This window comes from Lissotriton helveticus, chromosome 1_1 (assembly GCF_964261635.1).
Source record: "Lissotriton helveticus chromosome 1_1, aLisHel1.1, whole genome shotgun sequence".
Taxonomy (NCBI): Eukaryota; Metazoa; Chordata; class Amphibia; order Caudata; family Salamandridae; genus Lissotriton; species Lissotriton helveticus.
The window spans coordinates 1,251,315,079-1,251,335,209 of NC_136057.1; the positions used below are offsets into that span (position 1 = coordinate 1,251,315,079).

The 20,131-nt window shown below is 42.7% G+C and overlaps 1 protein-coding gene across 1 annotated transcript in view; it reads right to left on the reverse strand.

The window, feature by feature from the left end:
- Positions 1-20,131, reverse strand: part of ABCD2 (ATP binding cassette subfamily D member 2) — a 218,981-nt gene that overhangs the window by 128,934 nt on the left and 69,916 nt on the right. Inside the window, exons 3-4 of the mRNA XM_078679996.1 lie at positions 14,749-14,870; positions 8,341-8,506 (exon numbers count right to left, since the gene is read on the reverse strand). Coding sequence (XP_078536122.1) covers positions 8,341-8,506; positions 14,749-14,870 — 288 coding nt within the window. The remainder of the gene's footprint in view (positions 1-8,340; positions 8,507-14,748; positions 14,871-20,131) is intronic.

Here is a 20,131-nt window from a genome sequence, read left to right on the forward strand (position 1 = left end):
GCCAGTCTATCACTTATACTGTCCTTTGATGGTAAAGGGCACTCTAAGGTCATATAAGCTTGCACTTACATGTCCACACATTTGATATAATGCAGCCTGCCTCCTGGGCTTTTGGAGGCTTTACTTAAGGGTGACTGGCATATATCAGAGATAGTGCTTTGACTTTGTCACACATGGTAAGGGCATAGTGGAGTTCGAGCAGTTTGCACTGCTCCAGCAGTCTGCAATGGCAGGCCTGCTGTCAGTAGCTTCTTTGGGTCACTCTGGGTGGCACTAACAGTGCTTCAAGCCATGGGGACCCCTTTACCACACATGCCCTGGGTACCACTGGTACCATATACTAGGGACTTATAAGGGGATAAAATCCTTGTCAATTAGTGATGCCAATTTACAAATAACAGTTTTAGGGAGAGAGCACTGGCCTTGGAGCCTGGTTAGAAAGGCTTCAGGGCACTGTCAGAGTCGAAAATCAGCATCTAGTAGTCCCAATAAATATTGTATTTGTGAGAAGGATATGTTACACCATATGTTTTCCTCCGCAAGGTACTTTACCATAGAGGCATTGTAAAAAGCAACCCGAATGCCACCATAATCCTGATTTTGAGCAAAATGGGAGTTTGTGACCAAATTGTAATTATAAGGTGGGTGGAAATTGCAGCACCCCTACATTTTTCGACAGTCACATTTTGCTAGGAAAAACGTGGAGAGGATAAATGGCCGAAATAAGGAAAGAAAATTGTTGTAACTGAGTGCACAGACTTGGATTCTGCAGATTCACCCTTGTTTCTACCATCAAAACTCATAATTCATCAGGGGTAGCAAGCACTATATAAGTGCAAAACTTTTCTCTCTTCTATCCCTCCACTATCCTTCTCAATCCAAATAAATGACTAACATATTGACCACTCAAATTACTTTTATATTTCACTATACTAATTCACCACTTCCGGAGTTGTGTGCTACTCGCCGAAAAAGAGCTTCAACACCTCATCACACAACTCATCAGGGATAGAAAACGCTATATAAATGCAAACCTTTTTCCGTCTTCTATCCTTCCACTATCCTTCTCAAAGCAAATACCTGACTAACATATCCACCACTCAAATTACTGTAATATTTCACTATACTAATTCACCACTAATCCTTTAAGGGGTCGGGAGTAGCGTGCTACTCACCGAAAAAATGAATTGACGCCTTGTCAGGGGTAGTAAGCGCTATATAAATGCAATTACAATACAATAATTGGCAGGCAATACAGCACCCGGAAAATAGTGTTTGAGGCAGATTACTGCCTCACATACCAAGGAACTCGAGATGAGGCCCTGGAATGTCTACATTTTTCAATTTCTTATGAATAAGATAGTTGCTGAGCATTGTGCAGCACCCACATGTGCTCATTTGAAGGGCAGTTGGTTTGGGTCTCACACAGGTGTGATTGGGAGGAGCAGGCAGGCAACGGGGAGGTGATTAAATAAAAGTTAGTCGTGAGACGTTGTGTGTTTCTGAATCGATGTATGCATATCGCAATAAAATAGACTTTGAAGCAGAACGTTACTTTAATTTATGCACTACTTTTGTGACATTGCTGTGGCTTCGCCTGATATGCCACTGACCCAGAACTTGGGCGCAATTAACACAATTTTAAAAGTGTAAAATTATTTTCTGTCAAATACAAACACGTGAAATATGTAAACACTTCAGTCTGAAATGGAGCATAGTAAAATGGAGAGGCCTAGCACTGCTTAGGGGAATCCTGTAATAGCTGTCTCTGACCATGTCACACTCCAGTTGCATAAATACGATCACAGGTTCAAGGCAGTGGCCTAACCAGTGCTTATTTTGAATCCAGTCATTTCTGGTGCTCAGCACCGGCACTTAATCATCAACACCGGCGCTTGAGCAAGGACTCATTCATTTTTGGTAGACACAGGGAGATTACGTGATTCGCCTAGAATCACAGGATGCTGAACAGACGCAGAGCTCAAACCTGGTCCCCCAGCTCCGAAGTTGGCAACTCTGGCCATTATGCTACATCCTCTCCCCACTTGTAGGGTTTGTTTTTTCTGTGTTAGGCAGCACTAACAAGAGAAATAGGCTGGTCGAAGCGGTCTCCTGACAGAGCCCCACCACTTATGTTTACAAATTAACCACTGGCATAACAATAGCCCCTGCAGCTCCTGTGGTGCGAGGGGGGCCTCCAGCTCCATGCCCCCCCACCCCTCGAGCACTGTCCACGGCCTGGCTTGAGAACTCCTGACTACGTCCGGAGCGTGGGAACCCCCTCCATGCACTTTGCGGGGGGGGGGGGGGGGGGCAAGTTTTGTTACATCACTGGTTCGAGGACTGATTTTGGAGACTCACACCTCTGTGACTACGAGGCTGATAAAGACGACCGGAGCGCCTAAAAGCAGTCAGCTCATGTGGAAAGTACCAGCAATTATTGTTGTTTCTTTCTTAAAGACTGTAAAACATTATTGTCCTTATTTCACAGAAGTACAAATTTCAGAGTTGACTGGGGATAAAGACGAGCTTAATCTGCAAGGCTTGAGCAGAAAAGAAGCAGTAAGTAGAGCAGAGAGGAATTAAGCAATCACAGCAGGCAGACCGCGAGAGCAAACGACCAGGAATTCCATCCTGCCTGCTGGGCCAAGAATAATGGATCACAGGGAGACAGCAGATTTCAAAACACCAGCTACAAATTGTATTTATTTAGTAACCAGACAATATCGTTTTGTACTGGGACAGAGGGTAATGCATGTCGACACCTACTAAGACAAAGATCAGCTCCTTGAATCTGCTTCTCTTTTGGAAATCAGTCAATATGTCATGGAAACAGGAACACACAGACATGCACACTGGGACAAGGAGACATTAATGAGTAAAGTAGGACAGGGAAACTCACGTACATGGGACGCAGACAGTCACACACACACACACATTAACTAAAACACAAGATCCATTGATCATACTTAAAGGGTTATGAGGAAGGACACAACACTCGCCCACATTACAGAACACCAATGACAGGGAATAACTAGCACACAGTCTACATACCCAAGTCTCAACAACGCCTAGAGGCCATGCAAATGGAAAACACTGATCTATACAAAAGACAGTGAAACATAACATTATAATTTAATGATGTTTAAATTAGTTTTCTCCTAGAGAGTTGGAAATCCTTGTGTTCTGCCAGATTTCAACAGGAGCAGAAAATGGTATGAGCCAAATTAGTCATTGTTAAGGAAAGTCATACATAAGTATAAAACAAACACAATACAATCCAGGAAGTGAGGCTCACCGCTATTAAGGGCTAGGCTCCGTCGGGGGATTCATGGTTACTGGCTAAATATCCAAACAAACAGTATCACCCCAGAGTCTAGGTGATAAGTGACTGGACACACGAAAGTTGCTTATTATTTTAATTACCGAGCTGATGCCGTACAGAGGGTTGCAAAGCGGGTGCAAGTTATAGTTACTTGAGTTAAATAAGGAGCCACCACCAGAAGCTCCTGAGCTAGGGTCTTCAAACAGTGTAAATCCCCGGAGGAGCCCCACCCCCCAATTGAGCCACCGCCCCCTGGACTGGAAGGTTGCGATCCTGCCTTGCTGGAAGCAGCTGTGGACAGAGCACAAAACGGTGTCCAGGGCGACACAGTAACATGGTGAGGGTTAGAGTCAAGACCAAGCTGTAGTGAAAAAGCCCAGGAGATGTTCCCTGCTGGGTGCCTGTGGACAGCCGCTGTCCTGTCCCGTTGCAGTTGGTTCCCTCTCGAAGGAACAGCAACCTGAGCCTGAATCCTTGACCAACGGCAGGGATTCCTGACGCTGCACCAGTTGCTCCCCTGCCCCTCTACGATTTGTCGGAGCAGGCATAAAGAGAATGAGGAGGCCACGATGCTCCCACCACCGCACTCCTCAGCTACCAGGCTCCCGTGGCGCTGAGCTGCGCCAGGCACCGTAAACCCTTCTCAAAGTCCCAGGAGCGCTGAGGCAACCGGGACAACAAGCGTGGAGGACATCTGAACCCATTTAGAGCGCCCGGAGCAGCAAGGTGGAGAGTAAGTGGAAAAGCGAAAGGAGTGGAGGATCAGGAGCTGAGCTCAACGCTGCACTCTTCCATCTTGGAGCACATATCTCGACTGAAGGAGCCAACAGTGGTCCCCAAGGTGACCCTGCAGCTTATCTACGGTCGGGCTAGTTTATCAGGGCTGTCTCTACTGCCTCATGCCACTGATACTATTGGCTGCCTGTCCCACCTGTCCGTGTTGCCCAACTCTCTCTGCAGCAACGTCATCAAGCGGTGCACCGCAGACTGGCCAGCTACCACTACCCTAGTCTCTCTCTCCCACAGCACCGTAGTCCTGTGAACCAATGAATACCTCTCGTCCATATACAAATTGCCCTACGCTGTCTATGGAGCCTTCATGCCCTTCAGTGTCAATCTACCCCTCTTCGTATAGATGGCACCCAGTACGAGCTCAAGAACAGTTCCGGGGTCCAGCACAATGCCTTCACCCACCACCACCCGGCCTTCTACTCCTAAAGCCAGTACAAGTTCGGGGATTTCTCCAGGCCCAAGAACACCGCCCATGTGAGCAACAGTACCCTGAAGGCCTGGCTGAACAAGCACCGCAAGAACCCAGGCAATGGCGAGATCATGCTCTGTAAATATATGTAATATATATTTGTCCTACCCTAATTGCTTCAACGTTTCTTAATATGTAATCTTGAGTGAATTTGCAACATGTATATCTGTAACTCTAGCCACGAGTAACTGTAGTAGACATATGTATTGTCACTTACTACCATTCTTTTTGAGTTCAGAGTTTATCTGTTTCGTATCTTTTATGTAATTCATGTACTCTGAAGTCCTTATGTAAAGTAACTGGCTCTGACACCTTCGGGTAAAGTATGTGTGTTCTATATAAAACGCATAAATAAACTGGTGAGAGTCAGTGTTTTTTTGGTTGAAAATGTTACATTTAAACCGCCACTTTCATCTAGCTATTAAGTCATGTTAACCTTTGTTTTTTCAGTGAATTTCAAAGTAAAAAAAATAATGTAAGGTAAGATATTATTACAATATCTAACCGTAACGTCACTTTAACTTTTGTTTTTAATTTCTAAGGTTTTTAACAAAATGTAAAGTATGATGTTATTACCACATCTAACTCTAACCTCACTTTCACTTTTGTCTTTTTCAGTGAATTTCAGTTTTTTTAAATCATATTCAGTCAACTTTCCTGCCTTTCGGCAAGCGCAGATAGAGGTTGATGGCTGCGCTCAATGCTGGAACCCCGGTGAGCAGCCACCCCATTCAGCACAGTCTTTCACTGTGCACAGCCGGGGTTAGCCACAGAGCCTGCTCTGGTCAAACCCTGCACCCTACTCCCAGCGGGTCTGCCAACACCTCAATGCACTCTGCCTTTGGCCCTGTGCAGTGGGGGTTGGCCACAGGCTCTGGCATTTGACCAGGCCCTGTTTCAAACCTCCCATCGGTGGTCACTCCCCACTGCTCACGGAGTTCAGCAGTGTGCAGTTAGGGGTTGACTGCAGGGCCTTGCCTCTTGACAGGCCCTGCGGGCAACCCACAATGATCAGCTGCACATGGCTTTACCCGTAGACAGCCAACCCACAACAGACACCCAACCTTTTTAAGAAAAATTTATTTATGATCCCACTGGATTCTTGCAGGAATCACCTCATCGCCTGTGCTGCAGCAAGGTTCTGTCGGGAGAAAAGGGAGCCATGCTGGTTCCGGAAATAGTCCTAGGGCATCACAGCACACAAAGAAAATGTGGGTCAAAGGGGGTAAGGATATCCCTCCCCTGCCCCCTTTTTCTTTTTTTCCATTCGGTTTCAGGACAGGGGGACCAAGTCCCATGTCCTGTAAAGGCAGCTGCAACAGTTTATTCATGTTGCAACCAGCCAATCAGAGCACAAGCTCCTGCCAGAGCAAGGTGACCGGTGGGAAAAGAAGCCAACTTGGCTAATCAGACAACTCTATTCTTTAAGGATTCATGCCTGTGGGACTCCCGCAAGAGTACTGCGAACCCAACCGATCGGATAGATATACGTTTTAACCATAAACTTCTCAAAAACTACTGAACGGATTTAAATCAAATCACAAATCACACTTTTAGGGTAAAGATCTAGCATTCTGCCAAGTTTGGTGTAATTCCATTCAGCGTTTTGGCTGTAAGTTTGTCTACAATACCTATAGGATTTGCATGGGAAATTGGGTTTTGGGAACCACTCTTTTTCTTGGACCCCATTGATGGATCACTACAAACCTTTCACGGAAGAAGCGAAGGTGGATGAACGCTTTTTTGCGAATGTTTTGTTAATAGTTGTCAAACAGTGTCAAAGTTATTAGTAAAGCAAAAAATCTATTTCCTATGGTAACTAGGTCCTAACTATAACTACACAGTGGCTGAAGTGTCAATAGGAAGAGCATTTTTTGTTTGCCAATTACCTTGCCCAATATTATGAATATGCGTACATCTTTCATTAAAGAAAAAATTATCCACCTCAGCTTCTTCATAGAACGTTTTGTGCGTATCCATCAAGCAGGACCAAAGAAAAAGGGGGGGGGAGGTCGTAAAACTGTGCATCCCCATGTCAATTCACATAGTAAAATTTGCTCGCAGATGCAGAAAAAGCACGAATGCATGGAATTACACCAAATTTGCAAAAAAAAATGAACTTTACACAGAAGCCTGCTTTTTGTAATTGGGTGGAAATCTGTTTAGCCGTTTTTGAGAAATTAGCGTTTAAAGAGGTGCTGGGCTGGTCATTAAAGGGTTAAAAAGTTAGGTATATCTGGAAGGTTGGTCCCACTGGAGCGCTGCAGTACAGAAAATTAAAATAGAGCCATCTGGCCAAGGGAGCTTTCTCCAGTTGAGCACCTTGGTAAAGCAGGAAGGACACCGGTCCGGCAGTACCGAGCGATCAGGTTGTCTGGCCACATATCAGAACTATTTGTTGAGGCCGCCATTGCAGGACTCAGGGTCCCCGTATCCTGTTAAAGTTTTAAGAATAAGGTTTAAAGGGGCAGTATAGATATACCCAGCCACATGTGAGGGATCCACAGGAATCCGCTGGGGCAAAGTTGTTTTAAAAAATGTTCATGTCACAGGTCCAACAGTATTCCTGGGGGACCCTGTGTGGCCCTTCCATGAAGTACCAGAATAGTCTAGCAGGATCCTAAGTGGTATCATGGTCTCCCACAGGAAGCACTGCACAAACCTCCCCTTTAGATGTCTGCATTGGGGGGTGGGGGGGTTGGTTACCCACAGGGGAGTTGGCCTTATTCAAGGGGTTGGCTGTCCATGGAGGATTGAATGTAGGGGGTGGACAAAGGCCTAGCCCTGATGCCAACCTCCTGCTGTGTACAGCCGAAGACCGTGTGTAGCTTAGAGTTGGCTTTTTGTGGGAAGGTCAATCAATCAATCAGCATTTGTAGATTGCAGCACTATCACCCCTAGGGGTATCTGGGTGCTATGGCTTAGTCGAAAAGCCAGGTCTTGAGTCTTTTTCTGAAGTCTGCCAGCAAGGGGGCTGTACAAAGCTGGAGGGGAAGGTCGTTACAGGTATTGACAGCGATGTAAAAGAAGGATCGGCCACCGTGGCTGTGATGGATGCAGGGAGTGTGTGAGGGCAAGTGAAGAGAAGTCCAGGGGTCCAGCGGGTTGGTGGGCCTGTCCAGACCAAGGCCCTGCAGCCAACCCACCACTTTGCACTACTGCTGTGCACAGCGGGGTGGCTGCACGCCGATGTTGAATGCGGCAGTCAAACACCCTCTGCATATGGCCAAAATCAGGGTATTTGCCTGGATATGATTAAAAAAACGGAAATTTGCTAAAAAACCAAAAACAAAGGTTAAAGTGACGTTATAGTTAGGTTTGGTAATAAGACCTTTCCTTATATTAAAAGAAACAGAGCAATTCAATGCAAAAACAAAGGTTGAAGTGACATTATACTTAGGTATACGGGTATTCAAGTTTAGTTTATGTTAAAAAAGCATCCTAGAAATTCACACAAAAAAACAAAAGGTAAAGTTAGGTGTTGAATCAAAATAAAAACTAACATTTAAAAAGAAAACAAACCACTGAAAGTTTCCAGTTATATTTTACTGAGATAACTATAAATTGCATCCCCACAATGCACTGTGTATGACCTCAAATATTACATCATTTATGACATGTTAAATGACATAGTTGATTGTATCACTGATGACAACTAATGTCATCAGAGGATTCCTGTATCGGCCTAATCCCGCAGAATGACAAACATAATAAAACAATGGATTCTCAGCCATAACTTTTTATGATTGCTTACCTTTAATTTCTAAAGGCCCATCAATGTGCAGGTCTGCCCGGCCTTCATTCTTTGATTCCTTGTCGGATTCTTCGATAGCAGCTCTCTTGTATATCCCTCTCTGAACTTCATTGAAGACTAAAAACATATTGTACACTCGAGCTGTGTAGCCAGCCAATTCTGTGACCTGCGGAAATAGATCAGGTATTACCGAGAAATATTCAGGTCTAACCTCTCAATAATAAAGCAAGTGCATTCACCTAAAGGAGACAGACTGCTGCACTCTACAGCAGTATTCAAATTCACAAGGGGTTTGTAATGCTTTCTCTGAACATCCATACCAGGACTTGAAAGTGGAGTCCCTAACCGAAAACAGGAAGTGCCATTCAGTCTAGTGCAATAACATATTCTCTTTCTGTGAACCACCACCCTCGCCTTTTAAAACAAGCTTATCCTGTTCGCATATAAGAGATAAGGTGGTATTATTCAGCACTTCCCAGCACTAGTCTGTTTCAAAGAGAAAGAGGGTGGTAAAAAGCAACGACATGACAAGATAGCAACTGCTACACGTGGGCGTCAATTTACCAAAATGCCAGGAGTTACGGAAGTGAGATCACATGACTTCCCTTTGACCCAAAGCCATCACAGGAAGTGACATCATATAATCTAACACTGAATCCTCCAAGGAAATGATGTCACATTGCATTAATCTCGATTACATCACAATAGCTTATATTGCTGAAGTTAAGAGACTCTTAAATGCACAATTATATGATAACACAAGGTACTAATATAAATAAATGTACATTTTATATACCTCTTACATTTTAAATGGAGTACTGACATGATAGGAACATTATACATTTCAATTTTTTTATTGCCCAAAAAATAAGGGCTTAGATTTATTATGATTTTGAGTTAGGGTTGATTCACTTTGTGGTGCAGCCCAGACGCAAAATAATTTTTGCCATTGATTAACCCACGCAAAGCCCCTTTGTGTCGCTTTGCATGGTTTAGTAAATGCAAATTAATGCAACACAGCACATAGCATTGCCTTACATTACTTTGCATCTGGTAGGCAATACATGGGTGGAGCACAGGCGTTTCCATTCATCCACCCATGAATTCTGACACAACCTCAGATTTTCAAAGACATGTAAACCTAGGTTTGTGCCAAAATGGTGCACCTACCCAACAGAGATGTAACGAGGAGAAATATCTCAATTTCTCCTTGATACTTATATGTGCTCCATTCTACAGCAGACGTAGAACGAGGATCATGCCTCTAAGGGTTGTGTTTGTGCAGGAATGTGTCACTTTCTGCACAAAAACAATCCTGCTCCTAATTCAAGACCCAATGTACTATGGCGTAAGGGTGCTTTAGAGCATCTAACACATGTATAACCTATTTACATTACAACTGAACGTAAATACGCCCTTTTCCTAGATACAGCAAGCCTCCACAATTTATTGCCAAGACAACCACAAGTAAAATAGTGTCCCACAGCACTGTGCGCTTTGGTAAACATAACTAGAAATCCTGTAACGAAGCACTCACTGTAATTAACACATCACTAAATGAATACCTTACGTTTGAAAATACAGATTATGTTACTTACTGTTTACATTGTGTGTCTAGAGCTAATGTTGGGTCTAATTGTCCCGTAATTAAGCACTTTCTCTGGATAATGAAATACACGGAAGAGATAACACTACACAATTAAGCGGGTCAGGCGGAGATAACAATGACTGTGCCCCGGCTTATATATATCCTTTGCTCCAGCTCCTTGAGGCATCTCCTCCTTATTGCCACTTGAGCAAAGCTTTTAAATGAAAAAAGAAATTTTGACCTTGCGCCAGTTTCACCTCATTGCTGTCACGCTCATGTGTTTTTACCTTTCAGCTGCAGGTAGCTTTTTCACATTGCAATCTGGACACTTCTATTAATTTAACCTTCTAGCAGATTCTCATCATTACACTAGAACTCATTTTTATCAGCCCGTTTTTCTCATTGATTTATTGTTGTCAGCACTCTCTGTCAAACCTGACCCTAACATCACAATCTACTTAAAAAAAAGATGTTTCCCCTTTGGGTGCCCATCTTGAGGTCAGGTGGACAAAAAAATGATAATGGGGTCCTTTATATTTATTTGCCGCTCTAGTAGCGGCTTCTCTCTGCTGCCGGAGCTTTTTTTTTTTTTAACCCTTTTAGTTCTCAATACATTTTGTTTTGCTCAAGGTTATTGGGACTTGCTGCTTCTCAAGTTTTCTTCATTTGTTTCCATGCCTTAGGAATAAAAGCAGGACTAAAAAAAGGGGGAATTTGCCTTCATTATAGTCCTGTTTTTATCTCAATACGAAATGAAGGATTTGCTGTGTAATTAGTTACATGCCAGCGGAGGCCATGCGTTGAAGCTGCATATGTGCCAACAAGGCTAAAACATTGAAATATCAAACTATCATATTCAGTATAATAAGTGGAGGAATATATGAAAATATGTTTAGAGAACCAGTTCTTGAAATTTTAAATATTAATATTTAACCAGGCTTATTATAAGGGATAGATCATGGACCAGGAAACAAGCCACTGGATTGAACTCAAAGCATTAGGCCACGATCACAAGTTAACCATAACATTCTGATTCCTTTGCAACCTGCTGTGTGTACAGGGATCACAATTTGATGTAATGCTAAATTTGTACCGTCCAGATAATTATCAGGAGTGATAAATTCTGCAATTCCACAATTTCTCCCAGGTCTTTTTTGCTGGTATAGCCACTTGCTCCTATTTTGCTATCCCAGAGGTATTTCATTGGCTACATCAATGATGGAAACTTTCTTTTAAGAGGAACCTTTAAGACCATGACTATCTGTAATAAGGGCTCTGACTCCTCTTCTAGGAGAAAATATCTGACCAATGAGGTAATGGAAAAGGCTCATCAGGAAGATCTGCGACACAGAACTTAAAGGGACATGTAGGAGGAATCAGAAAGATGTGACACAGAGAACTGTGTGGTGTCAACTGAGGCAGAATAGTCTTTCCCACTCCAGGACGTGTCACTGATATACTCCCTGGGCTCCTCCTGAATGACGAGGACCCCGAGAGCTGATTCTACTGATAACATTGTTGATCTAATGCATTGTTATGTGGGACTCAGCCATGAAGAGCAAATCACAGCTTGATTAGCTTTTCCTCCTATATATTGTGAGTCCTTGTTGGATGTGTAGCAGAAAGAGAGATACCTTGGCTTGCTGTCAAACAACACATATTGAACACCATCTCATAGAGTAGGAGAGATGTTTAGCCTTGCTTATTCACTTAGTATTGTCAGTGATGATCGGGCTCGCTTACCCTGTGCCACTAGAATTCCTAACCTGAGCCCGAGGTCTAAGATACAAGACAATTGCGAGAATCTTCGACAAAGTTACAAGGGCAGGAGGGGTTCTGAATAGGAGACCCTGTCTAAGAACCACAGAAAAGCTTTTTCCAAGATTGCAAACATAAAGAGACTCTGTTAATGTGATATCCACAATGATGTATCCTGGGGTCAGGAAATCCGACCCAGCATTGGGACTCCTTCTTACATTCCTGAGCACCAGTCTTGTCTGAAAAGGTCTCCACTATGTATCTTCTGTGCTTCTATTTCTATCCACACAATGGTTATTCTTCTGGGATCTCCTTTCGTAAAACCCATAAAAAACCATTCCCCTGCTGGACTCCAAGCCATGTAATAGAATCAGAGGTGTCAGCATAAGCTTTAGATGTACATCAACTGACAGATCTTGCTCTATACTAGATGAGAAAGGCATTGCTTTGAGAAGCAAAGCCAACCTGTTCACCAAAAGCACCTTCTCTTTTGCCATTGGAGTTATCATGAAAGGCTTAAAGCATGGAATGAGCCTAAATGTAATAGCGATGGCCTTGCTCCTCAATGTTATAGCTACATGGTTGCAGCAGGAGTTGAGTACCCACTGGCCACATCGTAACTGTGTTGGATGTGATCAGAAAACTGTAAATTGCCCCAGATTGTGGGAAGAATACTGCTAGATGGTATTGGTGTTCATATTTCTGAGGAATGGGACTGCCATGAGCCATATTTTTAGGCTGATAGTATCTGCATGCTTTTATTTCTCATCTGGGAGAGCAGAATTAGAAACGAAAAGGTCGATACCCCAAGCTGAAAATGCAAAAACCGCATAAGATTTTTCAAATGGCTGGGTGCATTCAAAAACTATCACCACAAATGAACATCTATATATATTGTACCCTGACTTGACCTCAATAACATGTCAATACTTTTCAAAATGCCCAGGATGGCACTTTGAACGTCTGTTTCTTTCTGGTGGGGTGATTCAGAGCTAGACCCCTTTTCACCATTAGGGAGGGTTCTTGCCCCTTCCATTTTTCAGTTATCTTGGCATAATTGACATGGCTGGAGAAAGATTGAGGTTTGTTGAACACCTTCTTTTTTTTGTCTGCATCCTTGGGTGTTTGAGGGTGAGAAGGGGAAAAAGAAAAAGCCCATGAAATCCCTGAAGGCTCTGGTAAGTTGTGTCAATTTTCAAGGGACAACATCTCAGGGTCTTTGTCAGCAACAATGAACTATGATGTCTCTGGGAATCAAAGGTCCATAAAATGGCCATATATTTTGGTGCACAGAAGGCATTTATTGCAGAGGAGTCTGAGGCACTGGAAATACAGCCACTGACAAACAGTGTAATGGGAAACCATAAAGGCATGGAGAATGACCTCTGCCTCACAAACAATTCAGAGAAAAATGTACCCATGACCTTGAAGGGACTTTACCCCATGAATATCAGTGCATCCTCCTGCTGCAGAGTTGAAGAATTCGAGGGGAAAGATAGAAGCGGCGCCATTTTAAATTCCTACTGAACACTGCCTGAAAATGCAACAGGAATCCCAAAAAGGTCCATAGACCATCTTGTGATATGGGCTGGTATTTCCTCACATGTAGTTAATCCTGGCACACTACCTTTAGCACATAGGAAACGAGAACTACTACTTCTCCCTGCCTGCACCATGTCTGTGTGATCTGTAGCTCAGAATGTGTGCTGCTCTTCCTCTTCTGTATCCGGGTTCTATCGCGGTCTACTATCTGCACAACACTATGCATCATGTCCGTTAAGACTTGCGCAGTGGAAAGGCTACCAGAGGAGCTCAGTTTCAGACTGAAAGAATCTATTTCTACCCAAGTGCCAAGAAAGCACTGGTCTCCAGACACAAAGAACTGAGAAAAATGCAGTTTTCTTGCTTTCTGCTTCCCATTCATGCAACAACAAGACTAGGGGAGACATGCTTCACCAGATGTCACAAGATTAGGTTGCTCTGGAAGACAGCCCCTGGTATGGTACTGCAATGCGGTATATGGTTAAGCAATTTCAGGAATAGAAGGAAAATTAGAAGGAGCAACCAGGATTTCAACAGAGAAAGACTGCTGTCCATTGCAAAATGCAGGGGAGAATGAAAGCACACAATTGTACACACAAGCATACTGGTCTCTAAAGAGGAACAATGTTTCAAAAGAGAAAGACTGCTGTTCATTGCAAAGTGCCTAGGAGAATGAAAGCACACATTTGTACATACAAGCAAAATGGTCTCTGAAGAGAAACAATGTAAAACAAATACAAAGCTGTCAACGAAAGACAAGGAAGTGAGAACAGATGGGCGCAGGTGATCGGTTTTCTGAATGTCCTTACTCCTAAAACAAGGATTTTGTTCCCTTTCCCCAATAAGGATGTGCCACGAACAGAAGAATGAGAAACAGAGGACATACCTTTAATTAAAATAATGGCACATTTCACTCCACGAACTGTCCGCTTATGGGGACAAGTCAGGAGTGACCTTAAAGAGACCTGCCATCCATGAATTGAAGGACTGGGCATCCCCTAGCCTTAAGAGGTGAATCTGCTTCTCCAACTGATACATATAACCCAACAATAACCCCATGCCACCATGAACGAACCCAATAGAGACTTCAGTGAGTCAATCGCCATCATCTCCGGCACACGATGCTGTAATGTCAAACGTATTCGGTATCTGAGGAACAATATGGGCACAATTTTGTACACATCTTTTTAACTTCTCAAAGCAATGTCTTTTTCACAGATTTCTCCAACTTTCATGGCAGTTGCTTTACCACTTTTTTAAGTAGGATAAGGCATTCATACCATATACCTTTACTCTATATGTTTATTCAAACACTAAGTTTACTTTGCTCAACCCTTAACCAAATATAACTATAAGCAGAATCCCAGTGCAGATAGTTGGATGAACTTGAATGAAACTCGAATATCACAAATGGCTCTGCATAAAGACCACTGTCGGACCTTAGGACTGGACCGGGCATATAACACGGAGATCATGTTTAGCTCAAGCTGATCATCAGAATCATTACGCCTGCACAGTACCTCCTTATAAGAAGACATAATCCGCTCAATGGCATCTGCTCCAGATGCCAGAAGGTTCCTTGCCGTAGTGAAGGCTTCTGTGCGTTCGCTGACCATGCCATTTTTCTGTCCATCTTCCAATTCTGGAAATCATAATAATTTCTAATTATTTGTGTTTTCAAAAGCAGCTGGGAAAGTATAATTTGCATAATAATGGCTACTCTTGATTACAAAAAAAATGGTACAACCCCGTATCGTATACCTGATTTTCACAGTCTTAACAACTGATAGTGCTGACGTTAATATACAGTCAGGAACATCGACTGTATGCTGGCAAGTATGCATTTAGCCTATGGTGCTCCCTGCCATCCCCAGAAAGTGATATATTTGTAGATCCCAGCTGCAACACGGCTCTTTTTGTGTACACTGGTGGTGGTGCATTCATTTACCTTATGAATACACTGTAGAAGTATATTCAGAAGGAATCGTTTTAGAACCCTATTCTTCATGGTGAGACATCACAAATCCTTTGATCTCAGTGACATCATAGGAAGTGACATAATATGATCTTTAACCCTGAGGTTAAGGACACCATAATAAGTGCACAGTTAAAACAACACAGCAGTTACTAACACAAATACACGTCTATTTTATGCACCTGTATTCTAATTAGAATTCTGGCATGTAAACATTACACATTTATTTCTTTTCCTTTTTACTGGAGGATATTGTTCTACAAAACAAACACTGTTAATGGCTTACAGTATTCCTATGACTGTTAAACCATTTTTCATTTATGATCACTTGATCACTATTACTAAGAACTAAGGTGGAGGTATGGTTCTAAATGTATTCACAATGAATAAACAGAAGTTGGCCAACAATGTGTGTTTTTATTTCACCTTTTTTTGTTTATTCAGAAGAGTGCTATTCCTCTGGTGAATTTAAAACGAAGTGAAGCAGCAAATTGTAAACATTGCTCATAAGGAGATTATTTATCGTCTTCCGTAACACTGCTTTGCCACCTTGAATGGCCGGGGCTGCGAAGGTGCCAGGCATCGGTTGCAGCTTTGTCCACTGGCTCTCCCTAAATGGCGTCCATGGTCTTTCACCCCAAAAATTGAACCATATAACAGTGTGTTTCTGTCTCTCGACTTGCGAGGTATGCATTTTCAGGAATCTGCCTCTCATTTTTGACCTCTCAGGAAGTGTTTTTGCATCAATCAACAGTGGAGGTTAATGTGACATGGTGTAAATTGAAAATCGTTTCTCATTCTTGTAATATCTTGTTAGTCTATCACAATCTAGAAGGAAAAAAGTCCAAGACAAGCTGTTCAGGTGACATACTAGCGTTCCTGTCCCTTGAAGTTCTCTTCTGCACTTCATCTTCGTTGACAGTTTGAGGAACCCTTAATTCCTACAGACCTCTCATACTGCAGGCTTGTTTCCTCAGGGTCATCCCTTGGGTGAGCCCTAAGAACAGAGATTTACAGTGGACTCCCTGCATCTAGCCCTAAGGGGGTTGTCCGGTCAGCTGTTTCGACCAAGACCTGGCTGATGGTAGCTGATTCTTAGTTTTTAGTGTTACCTTGGTGGAATGCCTACCAGTCTCCCCTGTAAACTGAAGTCAACAGGTGCAAGAAGATAGGGCCCATTTGTGTACACATAATTTATATCCTGAATCCAATACCTAAAGATATAAATGGTACTCCGAGTTGGAGTACAGATAAAAAAATTCAAGTGACTAAAGACCAACAATGTGGAGACATTATATACATATTTGTTTTTTGATAAAATGTTTGCAAACATTACAAGCAGTCATACCAGGCATAACACTTTGTGAACATTAGTGTTCATCAGTTCAATCCCAATTAATCTGACCCCAGCCTGTTTAGCTCACATTTTAAAATTGTAAGAAAACATGTATTATTACTGGGCACTGGACTTCTAGCAAGTGCCCACCTTTGGGAATATAAGCTTGAGTTGTCCTGTAGCTTTCTGAAATTTTCCTGGCAGAGGCCTCTTCTTGTAGAAGTGTATCCAGCATGTGGAGACATAATGCTGCATACTTCTTGGGTCTGGGTCTAAGCCAAGGTCCTACTGAAGCTCTGTTGACCTACCATGCTATAGTTGCCCCCATTGTCGAGTGTGGTGGATTCCAGAAAGCTGCAGAAGTTCTGCCCGCCAAAATATCCTAAAGATATCCACAGCCAAGTCTATTCCGCACCAAAAGACAGAGGTGGGCAGCTGAGAATTCAACCTGGTTGGACACCGATGTTTGCTATGCTTACATAGTCTGAGCTCCTCAAGAACTGCACTAGTGAAGATAGCAGTCTGAATAAGAGACTGATTCAGCATCTGCATCTGAGTGGTGGTAACTCAGCCATGTCACCATAACACAATAGCTCCAACATTTAATATTTGTATCCCTTTTTTCTTGTTCAATTCAGTCAATTAATCATTCATGTTTATTTAGGGTGAAACCCCTTCAAAACTATACAGCAACACATTAAAATGAACAGGATACACAAAAATACAAAAGCATTATATCAATCAGAACAGCCACATTAAACAATTCAAAAATATTCAAAAACCGAAACCTCTGAGAGCCATCATGTAAATCCAGAGGAATAAAAATAATAGGGAAACAGTAAAACTTCAAATAAGTACCCATTCTTAAACACCTGCTCCCGTGACCTTACCATCCACAGGAACCAAGCATACAGGTAGCTTGCAAGGTAGCAGGATTCAGCGACGTATGTGGTCCATTTCAAGACATGGCGTCTTGGGCCATTGTCACTGCTTATAGGCATGAAAGTCAAGCCATGGTCCCAGTGATTTGCAAGCACTCTTGGCACTGTTGATACTATTCTGATTTCTTCCTGCTGTTCAATGTTGGTGCTCGCAAACCTTTGGGTTTGGATCATCATTGAATATGTCCATCTTGATACATTATGTCTCTATGGTATAGCTCCATGAACATTAGCTGTTTTATACTTGATCATACCATTTCATATTGCATGCATTCGTTCTTTACTTTCTCCATCTATGGCATAACCTGAGCTTTACAGTCATTGAACAGTTTGCAAACCAATGATCGTGGTTGTCATACTGTATTGTCTTTTTTCTTTCTGCTCTGATTGCATCCACAACCTCACTAGAAGTAGCCTTTTGCATAGCAGTATTATGTTTGTTACTATGTAGTTTTGTGTGCAGTGTTGTACAAATCCTTTTTATGAACTGTTTATAACATATATCACTGAAAAAAACAAAGGTTAACCCCTTGGCTGCTGCCGTCGGCCAACGGTCGTCACGTGCACTACCTTGGTAGTGCTGCGAACGTCCATTGGCTGATGGTGCCCCACCCGTTTTAAGAACGTTCAGCACTGGAGCTGAACGTTCGACGCAGGCAAGGTGTTAAAGTAATGTAATAGTTAGTTGAAATGTTCAGTAACAACGTAGTATTTTGAACTCTAGAACCCCCTAAGATTTACCAGTTATAGTTATCTCAAGTAACTATATATATAGATATATCTATAACTCGTGCCCTAATGTAACTGTAACTCGCACCCCCGCCATGCACAGTTTTCTCATTAATATTTTAACTGCAAATGTTACAGAGATATTTTCAGTGGTGTCATAGAAGATGTACTACGTGGGGTAATGAGCAGTGCATGGAGAGGGTGCAAGTTAAAGTGGAGATCAGTCAGGATCCATGGAGGCTCCATGTTCCTAGATAAACAAAGTTTTTGAGCATTAATTGCCCAAAAACTACTAAACAAATTCACACCAAATCATAAAAAGCACTCTTTCTGGACCAAGATCTAACATTCTGCCAAATGTGGTATAAATCCACTCAGCGGTCTGGGCTTTAGTTTTATATATATGAGTTTGTTTTATAAATCTTATCTACACACAACGCTGAGTTGGACATTAATATTTCAAGGTGACTGAGATTCCATCTTCCACTGTACCCAGTTATTGTAAAATCATATTTTTACTTAGAAAGGAGATTTTCTTTCCTTCGACCTACGTTTTGGTCACCAGATGATCCTGGAACGGGGTAATATACCAGCTCATGCACAGAGGGATTTAGGTACCACTAGAAGTCCCTAGGGCGCTAGCTCTTTAAACACTTAGGGCCTGATTTATCATAGTTTTGTGTCACCTTTGCTCCATGGAAGGCCATGCAGTGAGACATAAAACTTAGATTCGGTTGTACAAAGTCAAGCAAGGCCCCTCTGAGAGGCTTGGTAAATCTGGTGTAATACAAGCCAGCGCATGTTGCTACCTTGTGCTACACATTGTGGTGGGGCATTACATGGGCGGAGCATGGGTGTTCCCACACATCCACCCATGCATTCTGATGCATTCCCAGATTTACCAACATTGGTAGACCTGGGGATGCAGCGGAATTGTAGGCATTTTCGTCAAAGGCTCAACAAGGAGAAATATATTTATTTCTCCAGGTTCTTTCCTCTTCTAAGCCTGCTGCATTCTGCAGCAGACTTAGAAAGAGGAAAATGCCTCTGAGGATTGTTTTTATGCAGAAAGGTGCCCCTTCCTGCACAAAAACAATCCTGCCTACAATGTAGAAACCCTTGCACCGCGGCGCAAGGGTGCCTGAGTTGGAGAAAAGCAGCCCATCGTGCACCAGCACAGGCAGAGAGCAGGAATGGGCCATATATTGGTAAATATGGTCCATTCCTGCCCTCTCCCTTTCAAGCAGCGCAGCAAGTTGTCTTGCTACGTTGTTTTGTGTGAAAGTATGATAAAGCTACCCCCTAATTAAATCTATATGGTTAAGATCCCTGCCTTGCTCCTTTATACAAGTGAATATGTACTCCATACCTCGTGGTCTTACCTAAATAAAGTGGAGGGGGAAATCCTATGTAAGTTATGGTCCATGAACGCTTCTGTCCCAGTCCAAGCCCCATGACTAGAGTTGCAATTGCAGAGTGCTTTGACTCTAGCAGCAGTGATCGGATGGGGTCGACTGTTACACCCTAAGATGGTTCCATTTGGGAGCTTTTGAAGCAAGGTTTGTTTAAGGGGAAGGGGACACGCAGTTCCTTCCATAACAATTCTTTCCAGTGCAATGCAACTCTTTGGTATATCCCTTGACTGTCCGATAAACTAGTCTCATAGCCAGCTAAAGAAAGCCTTGAAAGACATAGAGCCTTAAGTAACTTTTGATCTGGAAAGGGAACACTGCTCAAAACTAACAAAGTATGAAAGGATAATGGAATCTGCTACAGTCAATAAAATGCAACCCTATCTTGAAATGTTACTCAATCATAGGGTATGAAGAGTAATTATGTTGTTAATATTTAACGGTCTTCCACCAAGCACCAATACTTTAGTGAGTCACACTATGTGGGATAGGTATGCCCAGCCGTGGATC